This window comes from Grampus griseus (genome assembly GCF_964374135.1).
Source record: "Grampus griseus genome assembly, chromosome: 6".
Taxonomy (NCBI): domain Eukaryota; kingdom Metazoa; phylum Chordata; class Mammalia; order Artiodactyla; family Delphinidae; genus Grampus; species Grampus griseus.
In genome coordinates, this window is record NC_139000.1 from 50,694,770 (window position 1) to 50,713,891 (window position 19,122).

The 19,122-nt window shown below is 42.2% G+C and overlaps 1 protein-coding gene across 1 annotated transcript in view; it reads right to left on the minus strand.

Moving 5' to 3' along the window:
• PGM5 (phosphoglucomutase 5) overlaps nt 1–13,194 on the minus strand; it is a 191,140-nt gene extending 177,946 nt beyond the window's left edge. The window contains exon 1 of the mRNA XM_082656339.1: nt 12,901–13,194. Coding sequence (XP_082512465.1) covers nt 12,901–13,161 — 261 coding nt within the window. The 5' untranslated portion in view covers nt 13,162–13,194. The remainder of the gene's footprint in view (nt 1–12,900) is intronic.
• Nucleotides 13,195–19,122: the final 5,928 nt, after the last annotated feature.

A 19,122-nucleotide genomic window follows, 5' to 3' on the forward strand; every position in this document is an offset into this window, starting at 1 on the left:
AGGCTGGGGAGGTCTGAGCCATGGCACTCTGCTGCTCCCTCGCTGACCCTCCCAAAGGGGCACTGGAGGAACTGTCACACCCATACCATACAGTCTGTCTTTGACTGGAGGAAAGGAAACCCCACCCAGCCCTGCAGATGGTGCACCAACCTGGGTGGGCTTTACTGCTACTGAGAAACATGTCCTTCAGTTCCCACTAGGAAAGGGGGGCAAAGTAGACCCCAGTCCAGTGTGGCTTACACACACACACAGAAGGCACACAGATACAGACAGATACCAGGATCCACAGGTAGCCATGAGAACACTGTCACACCAGCGCCTGCAGACACATACGTGAGGCACACACTTCCCCAGACACCCAGATACACAGACCCAGCATTAACTTGTTCTTATCCAGTCATGACTGCTGAATGCTAGGGAAAGGGAGGATGTAGCAGCTAGCCATGTGCAATTACCATCAATCATTTCCCTCAGTGCAGTTACTTATAATCCCTCTGAGTTTATTCTTCTAACTAGATGGCGGCGTCTTCCACCAACTCTTACGCCTCACCTAGATTGCATCACCATTTACTCCACCCATGAGTGGGCACAGCAAGTGCCTCAGGAATCGATATGCCCTTCCACATACCACAGACCAGTGTCCTGAAATAGAGAAAATTTTATTTCATGAAGCTTTCTCCCAGCACATCCATACTTTACACCACGTGCCATATACAACGAATTTTGTTAATGATTTTATTTCTGATGGCTCCCTCTTTTCAGAACACTAACAACTACTCTTCTAACTTAGATTTAGTAGAGTTCAGTTTCTAATTAGCTCAGATTCAAGTCCCAGAGAGCAGCAATATACAACTTAAACGCTCAGGCTAGAATCTCAGGGTAGACGTGGAATTTTGATACCAAATGATTTTTCCCCAGTAACATAACAACTAAAGAAAGCAGGATTGTTTTCATGTGTGAAATCACTTAAATAAGATTTCCACTTTCTGGTTTCCTTTTAACTTTAAGTAAGTCATTAAAAAAAAGAGTCCCACAGAGAGAAAAGAAAAAGTAAGCATGACATTCTTCAATAACCTCTGGTCACTGCGTCACATCCCTGTCATTCCCAAAGTGACTCAGAGAGAGTAAAAAGGGCACTAAACAGAAACTTCCTTGATGTTTCACAGACAGAGTGCTGTACAGGACCACACAGCCACCACCGTGTCCACCTACAAAGTGCATGGAAAGCCATAAACACAAAGATGCCTGTTTCTCATCTTCTTGGTTAAACAAAAAACAAAAGCCATGAAGGAAACCCAGAGCCACGCTGCTGTGGATGGCCAGGCTTCAGTCTCTCGTCCCTGCTGTCAGAGAGGAGTGCCAGCCCCTGATCACTGCTGCGCATGAGTAAGCAGGAGATGGCTAAGTGGAATTTTGAGAAATAACAAACTCAAGACATGGATGTAGTTATCCAAACATCAAAGGACTTCTCCATTTGCACATGAATAATTGTGCAGTTATACGTTTCATTACACGGAGACCAGATGGGAGCAACCGAGCTCATCCTCAGATGCGTGTTCCCCTGGAAGCCTTGACACACATACCCAGGGGCTGGAGGGTGAGACGAGAGTTCATTAGAACCAAACCAAGCTGTATTTCACATTTGATTCCCAACATCTGAACAGGTGCAGAAAAGTCAAAGGCATCTGGAAGTTTGGCCCAAGTTCTATTCCTCAATCAGCCCACCAATTCTCAAGGTTCTCACTGAGAAGATCAGGTACTCTAGCTTTTCTTGGGTGCAGAATGGAGACAATGAAATTGGAACTTATGTTCCTACTGGTAATTCAGTGCTTGGAAGATACTGAAATCTTTACCTTAAGATATAGAACTCGGCTCACTGAAAGAAGAAAGGGCTCTATCTGCTGCCATTTTATGAGGTGATCAACCCAACCAGGTACCAGGATAAGAACTATTGGATCCATCTGGGTCAAGAAAGCAGGCCTGAGTGCCCTGAGATAAGCTGAGATTTTGGCATTCAACGGGAAATGATGCAAAAATGGACTTGCCACCTGCCGGCTATATGACTTTGGACAAGATCCTGAACCCTCTGTATTTCAGTTTTATTACCTAAAAGATAGAGGGTGAAAGAAAGTAACACAGCCAAGCTCCAGTTCAGCATCTGACACCCAATAAATCTTTGATATATTTCCCTTGCCTTCCTTGCTGGTGTCATTTCTTGATTCTTAATTATGAATTTCTAACTCATAGTAGTTGAATGCATTTGTTGTTTCACCAACCTGCAATGGTTTTCTAATTACAAATATATATACGACTTTTATATATATGACAAATATATGTATATATAGTATATGTATGACATTTAGAAAGTACTCATAAGCAAGAAGAAAGTAAAACTCATCTGTAAACCTAAAAGTGACCACAGTAAACATTTCAGTGTCTAACCTTTGTCTATGTGTCTTGGGATATCTCCCTCTCTCTCATTTACATATTTATATTTTTACAAAAGGGACTGTCGTGTAGTCTACATCTTTCACTTAACATATCTACCCCTTCCGTGGAGTCTATCTTTCTCTGTCACTGACTATTTTTCCACAACATGATTTTAGTGGCTGTATAGTCTTCCATTATTTAAATGTACCATGGTTTACTGACCAATATAAAAGTGTTCTTTTACCTAAGTTTTTATATGTGAAACTAAAAATGTTTTTATATGTGAAACTAAAACTATCTAATTTAATCCTATGGAATAAATTTAACTCAAAGTAGCTTGCCACCAATTAAATAGAAAATTAGTTGTAACACACCTACGTAAGTGCAATGTCTTCTTTCTTCTTTAACCACCAGAACTGCTCATTAAGAAACTGCTGAAGTCCATGGTGATTAGTGACAGGACCTCATGTCTGTATCCTCATCTTGGCCCGGATCTTCCTATTTTCATTGCCCCATTTATGCCTCTGACTTGCACCGTCCACTGGTATGTCCCATGCCAGACTGCTAACTTACCCACGTTACTGAGCTCACAGCAGAGAGCTGTCCGTACAAGATCCTGCCTGGAATGCAGGATTTATACTACTTATATTTCTTACTATTGGTCCATCCAACTCCAGCACAAGTTCTATTTATTATCATAGAAACATAGGTCATTTGGGAACATTTAGTCACCTCCTTCAACTCTGTGCTGTCTTCAGATACTTCTGTCACCTGGGACTCTGCTCTACTCTCTTTTTGAATATATCCAGGGAAGAAGATGTATCTTCGGGGAGGGGGTGTCCTGGGCACATGTGTACACACATATGTTATTTGATAAACTATCTAAATGCTTAAGAACACTTTCCATCTGGAACCTTTATAAGTAGACAATACACACACACACACACACACACACACACACACACACACACACACACATATAAAATCCCAAAAGAAAAAACTGACTATCTTTGGCTCTTTTATAGATAGAATACATATATAGAGATTCATATACGTATTCCTCTCTATATGTGTGTGTGAATTTTTTCCCGGAAAAATCTCAGTCTCTCTTTATAGCTATGTGTTTTTTCCTGAGTAGTTGTCACAGTCAATTAAAATACATATATGTGGATCTTTAAATAAATTCCATCAGACCAATATCTGTCTGGTTGGGAAATAATTACTGTCCATTTGCTAAATGCCACCAACCCTTATACTATGTTCCAGTGAACTAAAGACCTCTGGCAATCATAGATTTACAACTCAGCAAGATTAAACAATTTACTGTTATTTATGACAGCAAAGCTAGGTCTTCTGTATTATATTCCACGTTAGCATCTGTCACTTTACATTTGGGAGATCCTGTCCAAAAAAAGATTATGCCTCCTAACCAAACATTCAGCAGGGCTGTAGGAACAGGCACCCTGACAAACATCCTGACAAAATGCTTTAAAGCATCGCTAGAGCTTGCAGCTGTGCATTTTCAGACTACGCAGCAGATGAGCGTGGAGTCTCTTAGCCTCTGCTTCGTCTGTTCCTCTCAGTAATCCCTCACATGGCCCAGTCCATTAGGCTTGAAAATCCGCATGAAATGAGCAGATTAAGATCTGGCCTCAGTTGGGGCAGTGGAGCAGGTATAGAAGGGTGGGTCTGCTCCTAACGTAGCCTGAGCCTCAGAAAGGTTTAAGATTGAAAAGCATGGCATTGACTCAGCTGATTCATAATAGGAAATAATGCACAGACCACGCAAAAAGAAGTCCTTTATGTTGAGTTAAAGTCTACGCCAGAGCAGCTGCTGCCACCTCAAGTACCGTGACAGGGTGTGCACACATGTGTGTTTGTGTGTGCATGAGTGAGTGTATGTGTGTGTGTGTGTGTGTGAGCATTCATGCTGGGAGAGGGGAGAGTATCATGACTTCAGCAGTCGCCACCCAAGCCTTAGCCAGCAGCCTGCAGAAATGCCGAAAGTCTTACTAAAGCAACTGTGATCACCACATCGACGGGCGCCTTCGATCAGTAAGGCTACTGAGAATAAAAAGCATATATGCACATGTCCTTTTATTTTAATCAGAGAAAAATAGTTTGGTAATAGTGGTGCTATGTGAAACAATAAAATAATTGACAATAATCCATTACCTCATTCAATCCTCCCCAAACCCCTGGAAGATGTGGGAGGCAAGTATTACGACAGTGCCTATTTTTATAAACAAGGAAACAAACCCCAGAAAACTAGGTGACTTCCCCACAGTCATACACGTTGCAAATGATAGTATAATGATTCAAATTCAGAGCTTCTCCTTTTTTTCTTAACTACTCTCTAGTGATGTGTTTAATTATGAAAGCAAGGCATGTATACATGTGTAATTACTTAATAAAGAGAAGTATATGAGTAGAAAGGGAAAGGATTCCCCTCCCCCACCAAACACACCCACATACCCCAGATATATTCACTGTTAACTGTCTGGACTATGTTCCTCCAACCCTATTTTCTATGCCTAATTATATACACAAAAGTGGGATCATGCTACACATGACCCTGTACTAATTGCTTTGTTTCACTTTAACAAACTATCATCCACATCTTTCTCATGTCACATATAGATCCACCTCCTTCACTTATGGATATTAATGCATTCCTAGTGTGGTTGTGTCATAAATTATGTACCTGTTCTCTACTGCTGAACATATAAATTGTTTCCAAGTTTTTTTTTTTAATAAAGCTGTTTTTTTTTTTAAGTTTTTTTTTTTTGGGGGGGGTGGCCCGAGCTGAGCAGCATGTGGGATCTTAGTTCCCCAGACCAGGAATTGAACCCACACCCCCTGCATTGGAAGCGTGAAGTCTTAACCACTGGACCACCAGGGAAGTCCCTCCAAGTTTTTCTTTAGCAAAATGCTGCAGTGAGTATTCTTGTACATAAATGTTTCTACCTTTGTATTAGAAAATTTATAGGATATATTCTTAGAGTAAAGGATTCTTAGATTATTGGACAAGTACTCTATTAATTTAGATACATACTGCCAAATTGCCTGATCAAAAAGTTGTATCAATTTAACTTCCACCAACAGTGTACAAACATGACAATTTTCCAACACCTATGCCAGCTCTGAGTATTTTCCATTTTTTTCAAATTAATGGATTGTTTTTATTTGTATTTCTTTGGTTACTAATGAGGTTGATCACCTTTTCATGCATTTGTGGTTGCTGCTGACAATATTTCTTTTAAACTGTTTGAATTTTCTTATTGATTTGGGAAAGCTTTTCATATATTGTAGATATTAACCATCTGCTGTAAAACTCTCCTCCTAGTATTCTGTGAGGTCTTTTGTCAAGCAGGATAAACTCTGGTCCTATGATTTCAAATTCTTTTCTATTTTTTATTATAAATGTCTAAATATAAAACTACATATCCCTAGCTACCAAACCAGACTCTTATTAGAGGAAAACAATAGAAAGGCAGTAAGTATTCTATTTGTACAAAGCATCTATTAGTAGAGACTTGGAAAGGGAAAGAAAATTGTCTGTGACTTTATGCCAAGAAAAAGAATTTCTTTGGGGATTCAGTGTTCCTAAAAATTTTTTTTCTTCAAACAAATACAGGCATTACTCCAAAATTTGACGTCACTAACAATGCAGGAGATGAAAGGTATTGAAAGGCTCAGAAAATGTGGATTTTAACAAGCCTTGTGTATACCCCAGATATCCTCTTATTCATAAGTAATGCGAGTCAAGTCAGATGAAAGAACCGAAAACTTTCCCTTTGGCTATGCAAGTATAAACAGTAAAGGCATACTGGCCAAATCTTGAGTGTTTGCAATTAGCTGTCAAGGCTGTAGGCTAACAAAGGACATTGCAGCCCTAGCTTTTTACCTTCAATTTAAAAATCCCTGGGAAATTCAGACCTTTTTTTTTTTTCTGCTGCCTATTATTCCCAAATAATCCTATTACAGTGTCCATTCATGTCACTGTTGTCTAACAGAAGAGTGGCCAGAGCCCAAAAGATGAAGGGTAAGGTTGGTAAAGCCAATACCTCTCCTTAGATTCCCCCCAAATAGGTTCCAACTTCTATTCCTCAAGGCTGTACAGAAACTAGCAAACTTCCAGAGTTCACAAAGGGAACAGATGTTTTATAAAAAATTCTTAGGGCAGGTTTCAGACATAATGTTGCTGATGGGTATCTGTCTTTTCAATAAACATCATTATATTTTATCACAAGATTTAATAAAGCAGCTTAGTTAAAAATGCCATCTGGGTCTCTGGACACATTAAACAAAGCTTAAAATAACACACCCCAGCAACTGGGAGGGCCCAGCTGTTCTCAAAACCTCTCCCACTCCTTTTACTTCCTCATAAAAAAGTGAATGAGGACTTGAGGCTAAAAGAGTCAAGAATGAACAGACCCAAACAAGGAGAAGGGTGGAACCAAGGGCTCCCTAAAATTTGCTATTTGCTCAGATAATAGATTTTCCATCTCCACAATTCAGGGATGAGGATTTGGGAAGGGAAGCAAGATAAAGTTATGGGAGGCTCTTTAGGGTTTTCTAATATATTACAAACCAGCCCTTCCTAACATCTGGGCCATAGTAGCCCATTCCATTCACCTATTCTGTTGTGAACACCCATAGAAAATACAGAGCAATCATCACCCACTTCTTTTGCCTTCTAGAGATAGGACCTGGAGCTAGCCACGCCCAGATTTCCAGATCCATTCCAGGAAAGAAGCCTTAGTGTTACAGTACATGTTTCCCTCTCTTGCTTCCTTCTTCTTTCATCACTACTGGCCACCCACCACCATATCCCACTCTGCTTCTCTTCCAAATATATGTTCCTTGTCTTTGGGACCAAACCAAAATTTGTTGCCCAGATAGTTCTCATAAATGCCAAGGCAAGTGTATTCTCATTCTTTGGAAACAGACACGTCTTTATGACCTGTTGGAATCAAATACAACCTGTGCCAGCATCTATCCGGAGGGCACGCCCAAGCCCCTCACTGATCTAGCATTCCTCATATCATTTCACTTCATTTTCTACCTCTAAAAGATTTCACAAGCCATTGAGGAGCTCTTGAATCCTGTAAGCTGCACTGTATGCCAATATTATTATCGTTAATGCTGATCATCATATGGCCAGTACAGTGCATGGCTAACTGGCAAATGGATTTTCTCTTGGCTAAAACTTGTTACAGAGCTCTAGGTTAGTCCATACATGCAGTCAAATCATTATTATCTGAGATGTATTCAGCTGACCATAGCAATACTCCCTTGCATTTCTTAGTGCTGTGGATGTTACAAAATGCTTTCATATGCAGTGCTTCATTTGATTCTCAGGATAATTCAGAGATGCTATCATACCCAATTTATAGATGAGAAAACAAGTGGTTTCTTGGTATGTCAAGAGGCTAAAGCATTTGCACTGCAACTTGTATGTCAGAGCTAGGAAAATAAGGCAAGCCCTCCAGCTGCTGATACAGTGCTTTTTCTACCATACCTCATTGCCTCCTGGGCTAAAGTCAGAAGAGAGTGTGGTTATTGTATGAAGAAATCTGGTTTGGGTTTGCCAATTATGTATTTGTAGTATTTGTCGACCTCCCTTTATTTAACCGATAGTTGCTTTTGATTGTAACAGTCTGGCTCCATTAAACACACACACACACACACACACACACACACACACTTTAAATGTTAAATTATAGAACTGTGCTGTCCAGTATGGTACCTACTAAGCACTTGTGGCTATCTAAGTTTCAATCTTAATTAATTAAAATTAAATAAAATGTAAAATTCAGTTCTTCAGCAGCATCAGCTGCATTTCAAGTATTCAACAGTCAAGTGTCCTAGTTGGCTAGGACAGTAGAGATTACAGAACATTCCCATCATCACAATAAGTTCTGTTAGACAGTGCCAATATACAATGTCATCTCAGAAAAAGAAGACTTTAGAAAAAGTCAGAAACATCTTCAGGCAGATACAGTTCTGTCACCTGTCCAATATTAAAGGTAGTTTAGGACTAAAAAAGTAGATTTTTACAAAGAGGAGGAAGAAAGACAAATGCCCTGAGCTGCAAATGGATCTACCCAGAGAAGGGCAAAGGCATTCCTGTAGCCATTATGATGCATTTGGCTTTTCAGTTCTTTAAGACATTAGAATAAATTGATACACAGAGGATCTAAACCCCTGAGGAGGATCTAAAGCAGATGGAAATAGAAATAGGATAAAAAAATCAATTAGTTTCAAACTAAGTCTGATCTCAATTCATTTAAATGACACTATTTACTTCATATACTTAGTTTTTTGTTGTTTGTTTGTCTGTTGCTCTATATAGCATGACATAGTTTGTAACTTCAAAAGGGGATTAAAATACTTCTGGGGTTTTTTAGATAAATTCACATAGCCCCGTAAAAACTACTAAAAAAAAAGGTAGTTTCTTTTCATTCTTCAATAATCTATTCAAATTGATTATATAAAAATCCAGGAGTCCATAGTGATATTCGAAAAAGTGAAAGCAAAACAAAACAAAATTCATGTGTCATCAATGGAGGTGGCTATTTCACCAAATTCTTACTCTGAAAATTGGTAATTAAAAAAGAGAGAGAAATAAACACATATTCTGTCTTTCCAGAAGGAACTATATTACAGAATAATCAAATAGCCTAGTAGTGAGGAAAATACCCAGTTTATAGAAAAATGCCAACTAAAACATGTAAATGGAATTAAAGAATTTGAAAATCATCATTTTGAAACCCCTAATGAAATAATCAACTCAAGCCAGTATCATTAATGGATGCTAAAACAATTGGGTAAAAATTGATAAGGAACTGAATATTCACATGGTACAAAGTGCACCCCACAGCCTACTGCTAGTTCCAAAGGGGAAAATAATGGACCATACCACCATAGCTCTATAATTATCTCAGCATCACGGATGATGGAACAACCAGAGACTATGTTTCCTTGTATTATGCAACTGAATACACACCATCACCTATGAAATAATCTTATAAAAAAATACCGAACCTGACTCTAATTAAGGCTTTAGACTGATTTCTAGTTCTCACACACACACACACACACACAGGGAATAGAGTGAAAAGTTAAATGACACCATAAAGAAGTAATCAGAAAATTCCAGAAAGGAGGTGGAGGAGACATTCTATAGAAAAACCAACCGACCTAGTCTCGGCAACAAGTCAATTTTGTTAACAAAATAAAAATAAAAAGGGATGTACTTTCTAGGTTAAAAGAGACTTAAGACAAATGTAATGTGTGTTCCTTGATTAAAAGAAACAAGCCTGAACAAATTAGGTATAAAAGACATTTCAGAATAATTGAAGAAATCTGAATGTGGACTGGGTCATAAATAATGTAAAGAAATATTTTTTTATTTTGTTTGGGATGTTAATGATACTGTAACTATCAAGGAAAATGTTCTTCTTTTTTAGAGATCCGTACTGAAAAACTTAGGGTAAAATGTCATGTTCTTTAATATATTTTAATATACTTTAGACCCTCGAAAAGATGAATCAAACATAGAAAAATGTCAACAATCTAGGACAAGGGCATATGGATGTCGTTAATCTATTCTCTACACTTTCCTGAAAGCTTGGAAGTTTCATAACTTTATGAGAAAGTTTTTTAAAATCTCCAATTGTACAGGTATTTGTGTAGGAATCTATTTCAAACTTTATGAGATATTAAAATATTAATAGTGTAGTTTATTGTTTTAGAAATTCCAAACTTCTGTTTTCCTCCAGCAATTTCATAAGCGAAGAGCAACAACCATTTTTTATAGAAAAACGGCTTTGTAAAATTAACTTTTTCAATCAAAACCAAGGTTTTTCAGAGAGAGAGAATGCAGCCCACCTGGTCATATTCAAGTCAGTTCAAAGAGAATAAATTCTATCTTCTACTATTTTCTTTTTTTTTTTTTTTTACTATGAATATCCAATGGGAAATCAAAAAAAGGCCAAAGCATTTGGAATTGAAGTTCCCCATTCCTGAGTATAATCAGCAGGCCAAGTCAGGAGGCAAGTGCATCCCCATCAATTTGCAATCATGCAAGACCAATTTTGCTTACTGTGGTCCCTTTTAAACCGCCTCTCGCCTGAAGTCAGCCTTCTGATTATTCACTTTGCTTTAGCAAAAGCTCCCACGAAGCTGAACAAAATGAGGAAAAGACTGGTGAAAACTGGCTGTTTGAAATCGTTACAAGAGTCAACCATCCCTTTCCCCCATGCCTGTCCATCTTAGAATTAATACTTTCAGATTATTTAAAAGACGGTGCGGGCTTCCCTGGTGGTGCAGTGGTTGAGAGTCTGCCTGCTGATGCAGGGGACACGGGTTCGTGCCCTGGTCTGGGAAGATCCCACATGCCGCGGAGCGGCTGGGCCCGTGAGCCATGGCCGCTGAGCCTGCGCGTCCGGAGCCTGTGCTCCGCAACGGGAGAGGCCACATCAGTGAGAGGCCCACATACAGAAAAAAATAATAATAATAAATAAATAAAAATAAAAGACGGTGCTTCTGTGTGGACTTTAGTTTGTCATTCTGTCCTTCATAACAACTGGTAGATTAAATTTGACTCTATTTTAGGTATATATTAACGTATGCTAACTATCTCCTAAAATAAACTCCACTCATAAAGTCAATAAAATGTGTTTACAGAGAAGACCCACTGAAGTTAAGAGACTGAAGAGTCCTTAGCGTAAAGTGTGCCAAGAAATAATAAAGCATAATAATAACGCGTCCATGCAAATCAACAACTGTAACTCCAAAACTTTCCTGACTCGCAATAAATATTGGACAGGCCATGTTTTTCTCACTCCTTGGAAAACCTGGCCCAGGAAGGAGTATGAAAGCTGCCACAGCTCTCCCAAGGCTCATTATTCTCCATCATTCCATGGGAACGGCTTTGTCAGACAAGAGTAAAAGACCATTTGTTAACCTCTCTCCAAATTCCTGATTCAGGCCAACTTTCATCAATCCCAAGTGAGGAGCCAGAGAGAAATACAAGTCTTATAATCTCCAGCAGCATCATCTGCTGGGGCTGGAGATCACAGCCCCACCACCCAGCTCACCCTCACCCCAGCCAGGCCCTGTTTCACCCAACTGCTTTTTGGTTAGTAAAAAAAAAAAAAATCCTCTTTCCCTATTCCAGAAACACTGAAAAGGGGGAGTTAGAGTAGACAAACGTGAAGCATGGACAACCTCAAAGTTGTCTTTCTAAGCAAGAAATGAGAAAATTAAAAAGGATAGGGATGGAAAGGAGGGAAGGAGGGAATTCAAAAGCCAGATCATTGTTTAGTTTCTCTTTTTTAAATGTTCACACTCACTTATACATCTGCACAGGTTTCACTTAAAGGGAAGTTCTATGTGTGTGGATCTGACTGCATTAACAAGGCTTAAGTTCCTCTTTTAGACAATGTTTCCCACAGAGAATTCAGGGACCCTTGAAGTCAGTATCCCTCTTGAGACGCTGCTGGCTTTGGAAAGGAGGAAATCAGGGTATGGGGATATGTCAAAAGATGCGTCTAGTTGTAGGATAGGGAGAAAGGAAGGAGAAAGAGAAAAACTCAAGGTCTGAGAATTCAGATTGCAAAAGAAGACTACTTAAGCGGTGCGAGAAGGGAGAGGAAAGGAGGATGAAAACTGCAGGGGAGAAGAGGCATGAAATGTTGTAAACTGCCAAAGGGCATCTTGGAGAGAAGTTGGGAATTGCTTCAAGAAAAGCATTGCAAATCTCATTTCTGACCATTTAGAGATTTGCCTCCCCGGAACCGAGAGCCCAGTCTGTATAGGTTCACACTGATTCCCGTCCCATCCTTTCCCTAATCAAATCAATTATGAAATATAACTCCATGAACCAATGATATTAAAAACCTTCAGGGTCCACGCTTGCTAAATATGGGGTGTGTGTGTGTGTGTGTGTGTGTGTGTCTTCGGAGCCAACACTACGGTTAAATTTGGCAGAGCCAAGATGTGGAGTAGAAGAAGACTGCAAATAGGATACAGAAGTGGGGTGGGGAGGGGGACAACTATCAATATATTGGTAGCGGGAGGGTAGTGAAAACGGTCAGAGCAAATATTTTTAAAGGGTTGGGGAAGAGAAAGTCGAGAACAGCGAGCAGGTGCAGGACATGGTCAGAGTCCAGAGAGAGTTCAGGGCGATGTGGCTGGTCGGTCGGGATGCCCGGCTGGGCTCAAAGAAGGGCGAGCAACCCTTAAGGCCTTTCGGAGCGGCGGGCGCGACACAGCCCGGGCGTCCCGGGTGCGCCGGGGAGGCTGCGGGGAGCTGCGGTGGCGGGACGCGGACGGAGGGGACCTGGGGGAGCGGCCGAGCCCGGGAACAGGGTGGGGGTCTAGGCTGGGCCTGGGGCAGGCCGGCGGAGAAGGCAGGGTGAGGAGGGGGACTGAGGACGCGAGGGGCGGCATGTCACTCACCCCGTTGGCCGCGGCCATCTGCACCACGATCTCCGTGGCCGTCCTGCTGAAGTACCTGCCGTCGCTGCCCACCACCATGGTGCAGCCCTGGCGGTCGCGCAGGTCGATGGACGACAGCACGCTCTGGATGAAGTTGGGCAGGTAGTTGCGCTGACCCTCGAAGAGCCCGGTGGGCCGTCGCAGCCCCCCGCCGCCGGCCGGCCGCTGGTCCTCGTAGGGCGCCGTCGGCACCGTCAGCACCGGGATGGGGCTCCCCTCCATGGCGCCTCCTGGCCGGTCCTGCCGCGGCTCCGGGAGCCGGAGGGAATCTGCAGCCCGACGGGGCCCCCACCAGCTTGGCGGCGCGCCCGGGCTCCGCCTCGCGCCGCGGCCCCCTCTGCGGCCGGCCCGCGCCCCGCGCCCTCCTGCCGCGCCGACCGCTCCTCCCTCTGCGCGCGGCCCCTAGCTGCCCCCGCAGAGTTTGGCCTCTACCTTCCAAGAAAAGTTCGCACCCGCCCAACTTCCTCTCCGGCCGGAGCGCCCGACGTGCCCGCAGCTTCTTCTCCCAGCTGGACTCACTTTCGGGGTGTCCCAAAAGCCCCTTCCCAGTGCCAACTACCCCGATCCCGGGGACGCCTCCTCGCGCGCCTAGCCCGAGCCTTCCCCGGTGATCGCGTCTCCCCCGGCACACCCTTCGCTAGAAAACAGCCGGGGAAGGGGTGGTGAGAACTTGACCAGGATTGGGGGTCCTCTCCCCGTACCCGCGGCCCCTCTCCCCTCCAACCCGCAGCCCTGCCTCCCGGCCTCCCAGGGAGTAAGCGGTTTACAAGCACCAGTTTCTCTTTTGAACAAGGACAGGGGTGGAGTTGGGAGGGGGCTGAAACCTTTTGCCATCAGAGAACAGCCCCAGCCAAAAATAACCCTGGAAGAGCGAGCCGAGAATTGTTATCTTCTGCCAGCGCTGAAATTGGAGGCTGGGCGCTGCGAGTGTGTCTGCGTGTGTACACACACCCCACCACTACCATTTGTTGCAGGGAATCACATACTGTCAGGCCCTTCAATCCAGCAGGATCCACCCAGCCATCCACACTTTTCCCCAGGCTCTCTGAAGGCAGCACACTTCTCAGGAAGAAAACTTTTTTTTTTTTGCTTGTTTGTTGTGGTGGTCACAACAGCAGAAACACAGATGCGTGGACGCGTATTTCCTTATTCTTCTTGCCCTTTCACCCTCCCTGGCCCAGCTCCTGCTTAGAAACAGGCTGTCCCACACTGTATGTGTCCACACTGCGGAGCTCTTACCAGGATTCATCGCTTTCACTAGGAGGAGGGTAAAGCCCTTTGTAAGGTCCTACCAGGAATGAATGAACAAACCCAAATTAAACAAGGACAGGGTACCAGGAACTGGGCTTGCTCCTTTCACAAGCTTTCTGGCATCTGGGGGTGGGGTGGGGAGAGGGGGGTGGTCAGAGATGTGCTGCCTTCTCTCCATAAAGCCCACCAAAAATCCCAAATCAAGAAATTCCCCATAGAAAATAAACAGGCAAAAAGGATAAAGCCCCAAAAGGGAAGAAACAATTCTCATTTTTGCTTCTATCTCCTTTCACCCTCAAAGCATTTTTGCGCCCACTAAAGTCACTGAAATCTCCTGCTTCTTCTCCTCCTCCAAATATTGTCCACTTCCTGGGACTAAGCTGGATTTGCTGCAGGATTATCAAGTGTTTGATCACAGTAAGATGACTGTGAATAACAGCTCACACTTATATGTTGTTTTGCAGCTGACAAAAGGCCTTGCATCTGTTTTCTCTTTGGAGGCTCAAAACAACTAAAAGAAGTAGTAATGGCATTCATATCATTCCCATTTTACAGATGAGAAAAAGGAGGCTTTCTGTGAGGTTGAAGGAAGTGGCCAAGATGGCACCTACATTCAGTACAAATTCTTATGTGGCCCCTCCCCTTTTTATTAATATCATTAAAGTGTGAAGTCATCAACTGAATCCTATTGAGACTCTAGCTCTTCTCTTCAACAGTGAAGGTTGTGTGTGTGTGTGTTGCTGTTGTTGTTTTGCCTCTACTCTCTCCATTCCCCTGTAAAGTTCCTGACTTTATGGTTGAGGGAGCCTTGTCTTAGCACCAAATAGAATGTCAACACTTCTAAGGACCTGTGCACATCTCTATGATGGGGCATTTTTTTTAACCACTTTCTAATAACATTTCATTTTGCAAGGAAGGACAGTATCATTCCCAGGAGAGGGTGGTAAGTCCTCTGTCCCAGACAAGAAGAAAAGGATGCAGCCTCCAAGCCTCAGACATAACCAGAAGGTCTCCAGGACTCCATCTCTGCACTTCTAGGACCTGCCTCTCTCTTGACATCACCATCATTCTCTCCTACCACAGCCCAGCTCCTTCCCCAGGGCTGAGGACAAGTCAGGCACATCTCAGATAAGATTTTACAGCTTTACCAGCCAAAAGGAAAGTCTCTTCCCTTGGTTCTAATCCCCAAATTCCCAAAGACTCTGGTCCAGTTTGAGGCAACGCAACCAACCACAAAGCAGGAACCCCACAGTGAAAGGGACAAAGTTCCTCCAAAGTCAGGGGGTGCTGGTCCCCAAAGGCAGGAGAGATGGGCAAACAAACCGTAACTGCCCACCACATAATTGACACTTTCACTGATAAAGTCTTTTGAATATTATTTTTCTGTTCTCTGAATTCACACAGCACTTTGCACCACTCATAAGGAATGTTTCCTGTGCTGCTGCACCTTTCTGTATGTCTTCTCTCCTCCAGCTGTACGTGGCCTTGGAATAGTTCCTTACCCTCTCCTCACCTCAGTATCATCATTGTGAAATGGGGATTAATATAATCCCGACCTCACAAATTGTTGGGAGGATGAAAATATATTAGTACAGTGCCCGACAAACAGAAGGGCATTCAATAAATGTTAGATATTCATATTATTGCCATCTATATATAGTATTTGTCATTATTATCAATGTCTTATATACTAAGAACTACATTTTATATCTTTGTAGACCACCACTGTACGTAAACATCTTTGGGCAAAGGTAATATTATATAAAGTTTGGTTGAATTAATCTGTGGCTTTTGACAACGGAAACTCAAGGTATACAGAGTAATTTGCCCTTGAAACATACAAAAAGGGCTTATGAACTAAAGAAATCTCTTCAAAGCTGCCCCCAATTTTGATCAAGTTAATTCCAACAAATGTGTCACAGTGATGGAGAAAAGGAACCTGAGAGGGCTCCACAGGTAAGAAATGCCTGCCCAGAGTTGCTCACTGGTAAAATGAGAAGGTCGGATTAGATCAGTGTTTCCCAAAGGGTTTTCCTTGTAACACAAGTGCCTCCCAAATGCTGCATAAGCGTTTCATAGTCAAGTAACTTTTTAAAATCCTGCATGCTCTATCCCATTTTTGGAGTTTCATGATATGCATTTTCACACTGACACCTCTGAAAGGGCATCAGTTTAATGTCTTCTTGAACCAGTGCTTTTCCCAACCTAAACTCACACAACTAGTTTGCTTAGGGAAAGGGACTCAGACTAGCTTTGGAGCTACAGCTAGGACAGTCCCCTCCCCACTTCATGTGTCCTCAGTGGGCTAGGTCAGGGATAAATACATTTTCCTGATTCTAAGGGGCTGGTCATCCTTCTGTGCTGAGTTCAGAGCTTCTCTATAGCGTGGGTCACAATGAAGTGGGCCCTGTTCGCCTACAGATGCCTTCCAGGCTTCTCTGAGCCTCCAGGGAAAGGCCTCTCACTGAGAATTCTTGGCATGAAACAGGGGCAACCGATATATCCTTCCTTCCCCTTGGGATTTCCTTGCTCTTAAAAAGGTGTCAGCTGCTATCATCGTGTAGAGACTACACTAGCTGGCTCACCTAGACCAGCATTTCTCAAAAAGAGAATGTGGGGTAAAATATATCTTGAAACACTTCAGACTTCATCCACCCTCTGGGAGATTCACAAAGCATATTAGCATATGAAAGACGCCGTGAAGTTCCGCAGGAAAAATACCTATTTAACTTTAACCCAGCATTCCCAAATTTTATTTGACCATGGGGCCCATTTCCAAAACACCTATGAAGAGATCAAGGACATTAATATTCCATGAAACACTTTAGATCTCTGGGATCCCTTCGAGCCATATCATTCTATGATTTGCTTTTTTACTTATGAGGCATTAAAAGATTAACTTCTATCAGGCTTCCATTTAGGAACTTATCAGAACGTACAAGCGGGGGCACTGGTAAAATTGCCCAGTTAAAAAAAATACCCTTGAGTGATTATGAGACTTAAAATGAATTTTATACACACACGCACGCGCACGCGCGCGCGCGCACACACACACACACACACACACACATATACATTTACATATAATTTTATTCTCTATACTCTGTTCTTCCACACTGCCCTGCCCCCGATCCCCTGGCTGGCAGAAAAGGCTGGCACAGGTCTGGCCCATGGTAGTTTTATATTCCTGCTGAGTCGGAGTCCACTTCTGTGCACACAGGGCATGCTAAAAACACACTGTTGACTCACTGACTCTTAAGAGCAGAAGAAATGCCAAAAGTACAGGACAAGAGGCAGAAAAGCAGGTGGAAAATGTCACGGGGCAGTCCTCTAAGGAAGCGCTAGTTCCCTTTTTAATCTGCCCAAACCTTCTGGTGGTATGGAAAGTCAGTTATATATTTCTCCTAAAACGCCACCTTCCACTAAGCCTTCTGTTCCCCAACAAATGAAATAACATATAGTAATTCCAACAGAACTTTGTTTCTCTACTTCCTTCAGTGTAAGGCCACTGAAGTGAGTGTTCAAGTGATGGAAATGTGCATGTCACATGTGTATCTTATAAATGGTTGTGAACTTGTCTCTGTGTTCTCACATCTAGGCTTCAAAACTTTGTTGCCAACCTGCATCAGTGACTACCCAGTCGGCCTTGGACAAGTCACTTACCCTCTCTAAAGCTCACTTTCTGCATCTGTAAAATGGGCATAATGCTATCTACCTCCTAGGGTTGATGATCATATTCAGAGACCTAATATGTGAAAACTGCTTAGCACAGGGCCTGGAACATAATAAGGGCTTAATAAGTGCTTGCTGTAATTATTATGATTATTATTATTACTATCACTAAAATAGTTATTATTGTTATTATAATCATTACTATAATAATTATTACTATAATTATTATTACCATAATAATTCTTAATCTTTGTATCAAATAGTATTGTCTTTGAGGCATCAATGGACTATGTCTGATTAACTTCCAGCACAATATCTAGCATAAGATCACATGCAAATTAGGGAACTAGTGTTAAGGATGAAAAAAATTATTTTTATTGACCCTTAAAGACTTCATACGTAACTGGGCAAAAAGAGCCATCCATCTCACACATGGAAACTCCAGTTCCTCTGGAGTTTGTTTTTGGAGGTAATTACAGGATGCCTAGGAACACTGAAATGCTGTTTATAAATCTCCTGAGACCAGCACAAGGTGATGGGCACAACCAATGCAGATGTGGCCTCCTGACTGCTGCATGCACTGGCGTCAACTCTGAAAAGCACTTGATGTCAACTAACTTGTAAAAACTGTGCTTTTCGGAAAGCAAAAGGTTTCATTTTAATTCAGTTTTACCTAAACATAATAGGCCTCTGATCTGCCAAGAATGAAGATTTGATTTCCGTGTGTCCCCCACAGTATCTAGAAATATCAATGATATACAGTAACAGATTATTTAAAACTTTAGAGTGTTATCAAAGTTCTTTATTCTATAAAAGGCAAATAAAGTTTACTTTTCTAAAGGAATCTCAATACTTTTTAACAGCTGAATTTTGTTTCTAAAGGCTTCAAAAAGGAACACAATTTAGATCTTTATTGAAAAGGGAATGTGGGCTTCCCTGGTGGTGCAGTGGTTGAGAGTCCGCCTGCCGATGCAGGGGACACGGGTTCGTGCCCCGGTCCGGGAAGATCCCACATGCCGCGCAGCGGCTAGGCCCGTGAGCCATGGCCGCTGAGCCTGCGCATCCGGAGCCTGTGCTCCGCAATGGGAGAGGCCACAACAGTGAGAGGCCCGCGTACCGCAAAAAAAAAAAAAAAAAAGGAAATGTATTTTCCATGTTTTACTTAAATTATATTGCATTAGTCATTTGCAATCATAGTCTATATGGAATTTTCCTTTGGTGGTTTTTATGTTTGGGTTTTGGGAAGGGACCCCCAACATA